The following is a 4182-nucleotide window of genomic DNA, read 5'->3' on the forward strand; positions in this document are numbered from 1 at the left end:
AATGCTGAGTCAAGGGGGTTGGAAGTAGCCCAGGGGCTGAGACCAACAAGTCACCCGCTCCCTCCCCAGAGCCAAATCCCACCCCTGCTCAGCCTTCCTTGCTGTGCTGCGCACAGCAGGCAGGGTGCCAGAGCCTCATGGCTCCTGCTCTCTGTTTTATTGCCCTGTCTGGCCCACTGCTGCATTTTTGGCACCTCGTTGGTGTGCAGATTCCTTTAGGTTGCTTGCAAATTGCTTGGCAGTGAAGGCTGTGTCCGTGTCCCTGGTGAGAGGTGTCTTGGACAACTTCTTGTGCTCTGCAAGGTACCGGGGAGTTTGTTTAACTTCTAGTTGTGAGCAGCAAGGGGACAAGTTTCTGCTGTGTGTTTGTCTGGATCACATCCCTTTTTTCCTGTTGATTCAGCAGTGTTTTGGGGGAGCAGAAGGACACAGCTGGGTGATGGCAGAGAGGAGCGGTCAAGGGCAAGCAGCGATTTGCTGGAGGGCCTTCACAGTGGGGTCGCATTAGTGGTTCCATTAGCTGCATACTCACACAGCTTGCAGGGGGCATTGAGCGGGTGGGGAAGCATGCTTGCATTCAAAACTCTTGTGATAGTTTTGGGGAAACAGTCTGAAGTCACCAAGAGGCTGTGTGTGACATACCTCAGCGAGGAGGGGGATGCTGGGTGCATGGTGACAGAGCAGGGCCAGGCAGGGTAGCCAGCTGCCTGGGCGCTGCTGGGAGTCACGAGTTCTGACACAGGTGGTGCGAGGAAGGCACGTGGCTCGTCTTTGGGGCTGATGTCACGCCCGGGTGCGAGGTGGGACTGTTCCACAGGACGCCACCAGTTTTGAAAGTTCAAAGGGCACATTCATGGAAGAAGACTCTGTTGAGGGCTATTAACTATAAAGACTGCCTCGCACCCAGGAAATGCCTCGGCTCCAGCAGCTGGGGGTGGGAGCGATGCGCAAAGAATATCACTGCGAGCTTATCTGCTCTTACAGCCTTCCTTTGCCAGCTGCTATCAGCTGCTGTCAAAAAACGGGACCTAGGGGTACGGTATCTGTCTTGGTACAGCTGTGCCATTGCTACGTGGCAAGTTTATAGCACTGCACTTCGGATGAGATGGAGGCAATTGTGGGGAGAGTTCAGAGTACCAGGAGCTGGAAAAGGTCTTTGGCATTGGGGGGCAGTCGCAGGAGGCAGTGTGGGACTGGCTGAGGAGAAAGAGGTTGAAAAGTGAATTTGTTCCTTCTGGGAAGGAAGAACCATAACCACCCTCAGCGTGCTGTGGCTGTGACATGGGAACAGTGATCAGCTGCTCACCGTGTCCTCTAGGGAGGGACGCGTTGTCATGGGTTGGATTTGTGGGCTGAAGGATTAAGTTTGGTGTCGGGACAAGGCCTGGAGGGAATCCTCGTGTACTTTCTATCCCTCAGAGCCCTGCTGCTGTCTCTGCATTGGCAGGGTGGCCAAGGGGTGGCCAAGCAGGGCAGAGAGAGCAGTAGCAGTGCAAGAAGCTGGGAACTGCTGATGGGGTGACTGGAGCTGCCTCTGCCTGCCTGTGGATCCTAGCAGTGGTGTGGCTTGAATGACGAGGGAAGGTCCCTTAGAGCAGTGTGTTTCTGAGCTTGGTGACTGCTGTCAGGCAAATAATTCCCATGGGACTGCAGCCGTTCTCTTAGTTGCTGGAGAGACTTGGAAAGGAGGGATGTGGAGAGAAGAGATTGTGTGGTGGTGCTTCCTCTGGGAGCTGGAAATGCGAGGCTGCTGGGACGAGCCCTGCTCTCGATTCTGTCAGCCAAGGTCTCAGCAGCAAAAGGGAGCTGGAGTTGCCTGTCAAACATTCTTGCTAAGCACCAGGCTGTAGTGCTGTTTGGGATGCTCCCAGCTGGTCCTATCGTGTTGAGAAGCAAGGCGGGAGCTGCTGAAGCCATCTGCCACCATCCGTCAGTCTCTGGCCTTTTCAGTGCTTGAACACTGAGGCATGTCCATGGGTGGCAGGGAAACGGGCTGAGATGAGGAGCTGCAGTTATCCCATATTGCTGTTCCCATGCCCTGTTCGCGCCTTCAGGCTCCTGTTCACATGAATAAGTTGTCCATCATCATCTCAGGGGCACTAGGCCTGCAGTGGGGAGGAAGCTGGGTCAGTGCTGACCAGCTCATGAGGAGGATGATGCTGGTTGGAGAGGAGCAAAGGACTGGAAAGACCTGGTGTTGACGTCAGGTCCTAGAAAGCCTCTGAAAGGGCTGCCTGAGGTCTTGTGGGGTGAGGGGAGGGTGTTAGCCTCTCTGTGCAGCTGACTGCTAGTAACTCCCTGTGACGCAGACATACTAATCTGGATTTGGCACTGCCACTGGGCCTTGGACACTCACATCCTCTTCCTGCTTTGGTCTGGCTGTCCTGCCTGTTCATTTGTTCCTCCTTCATCCCTGACTTTTGATAAGGCCTGTCCTGCCGTCATGGTTTAAATTAAACTTGAGGAGCTGAGCAAGCACCAAGACTCAATGGGCTTGTTGGGAAAAAGGGAAGGGTGGGGGTGCACTGTGCCATGTGGGGCTAACCCCTTTTGCTGCTTTTCTGTCCTAGATATTGCTGTGGAGTTACTGCAGAAAGTGGCTCCCAGCCCTATCCGCAGACTCCAGAAGAAATATGTGTCTCATGTATCTCGGTAAGAAGCAAAACCTGTCCTTTCATGTCCTGTGTCAGATCTGGGAGCTCTGGTCTCGCCTATGACTCACGGCTGTCCCCTGGGCCAACACTGGCTTTGTGCTTAGGCCTGATTAGTGTCAAAGAGGAGCGTGGCAAGACCAGCAGGCACAGTGGCTTCCTGACACAGCCAGGCCTGCTTCAGGTTGGTCCTGCTCTCTGGGGTGCAGGGGTACTCTTGTTACTGGGAGTCTGTACTGGCTGGATCTGCAGCTCACGGGGCAGCCAGGTCTGAACCCTGGCTCTGCTCTCGGCAGCCAAGCCCTTGCAGCGTGCCTGGCTGCAGGCAGGGCTGCCCAGTTTGGAGCTGGCTGTGCCCAGAAACAGGAGCCAGGGCTTTGTGCTCTCCATCCTGCATCCCCTGCACTTTCTCTTGCTGCAGCTCAGGACAGCTGACACAGAGCTATGAAGGCTGGGATTTATCTAGCTGTCTATTTACTAAACCTCCCCACTGCCCACATGGGGAGGGAGCAGCCAAGTTGTGCCATGGTGACTGGTATGCTTGTAGCACGCAAATAACCTTCGGGTTGGCTCTTGCCTTGTCCCGCAGGGAAGCTTGCATCTCGCCCTGCTCCATGATGCTGGCACTGGTTTACATTGAGAGACTCCGGCACCGGAACCCTGAATACCTCCAGCAGATCTCATCTTCAGACCTCTTCCTGATCTCCATGGTGAGCGGTGTGGCCTGGAGGGTGTCACTGGGTTGGAGGGAGGCCTGGAGGAGTGCAGAGGGACTGAGATCCTGTCCTTTGTGCTGCTTTTAGATGGTTGCTAGTAAGTACCTGTATGATGAGGGTGAGGAGGAGGAGGTGTTCAACGACGAGTGGGGAGCAGCAGGGAAGGTGGACGTCCAGACCATGAACACACTGGAGATGAACTTCCTAAGCGCCATTGTAAGTGGGACTGTCACTGCGGCCAACTACTTCACAGAGCGGGGGAAAGGAGGCGTTAAGGGGAGTCTGGATTTCTGCTTTTCCCCAGTGTATTCCCATGAAGGAATGGAGAAGGATGTGTCTGGGTGCTGGGTGGCCTGCCCTGACTGTGCTGACCTTTCACTGCTGTCCCCACAGGACTGGAGTCTCTACACAGACCCCCGGGAGCTGTTTGAAGTGCTGAGCTGGCTGGAAGGACGGTAGGTCTGTGGGGTGGGGGTGAGCCTTTCATCCACCCTGCAGCCATGGCTCTGCCCCTGCTCAGAGCTAGCCCTGCTGCAGTGAAATAAGAGCTTGGGGTACCAATGAGCCTCCGCTAGGCTTCTGCAGCTCCCTTCCATAGGCCTTGAGCAGGGTCTTCTCCAAGCCTGCCTGAGCTGAAGCTTCTTTGATGGAGAAGGTCTGTATCCACCATTCCCTTTTTTTCCTGCAGTGTGGCAGAAAAGCAGGGCATGTGGCGTGGCTGGTTCACCTACACGGATCTGTGTGTCCTCATGGAGCAGTCCATGTGGCAGCATGTGCTGGGCCAGTTCTACCAGCAAGTGGTGAAGGTAAGGGCA

The 4182-nt window shown here is 55.3% G+C and overlaps 1 protein-coding gene across 1 annotated transcript in view; it reads left to right on the plus strand.

Moving 5' to 3' along the window:
* The window catches only part of CNPPD1 (cyclin Pas1/PHO80 domain containing 1), a gene marked incomplete at both ends in the record, with an annotated part of 5235 nt that overhangs the window by 111 nt on the left and 942 nt on the right, over positions 1 to 4182 (plus strand). The window contains 5 exon segments of the mRNA XM_009573871.1: positions 2560 to 2652; positions 3241 to 3361; positions 3455 to 3583; positions 3761 to 3822; positions 4056 to 4173. Coding sequence (XP_009572166.1) covers positions 2560 to 2652; positions 3241 to 3361; positions 3455 to 3583; positions 3761 to 3822; positions 4056 to 4173 — 523 coding nt within the window.

Source organism: Fulmarus glacialis, unplaced genomic scaffold (assembly GCF_000690835.1).
Source record: "Fulmarus glacialis isolate BGI_N327 unplaced genomic scaffold, ASM69083v1 scaffold18353, whole genome shotgun sequence".
In the NCBI taxonomy this organism is placed as follows: domain Eukaryota; kingdom Metazoa; phylum Chordata; class Aves; order Procellariiformes; family Procellariidae; genus Fulmarus; species Fulmarus glacialis.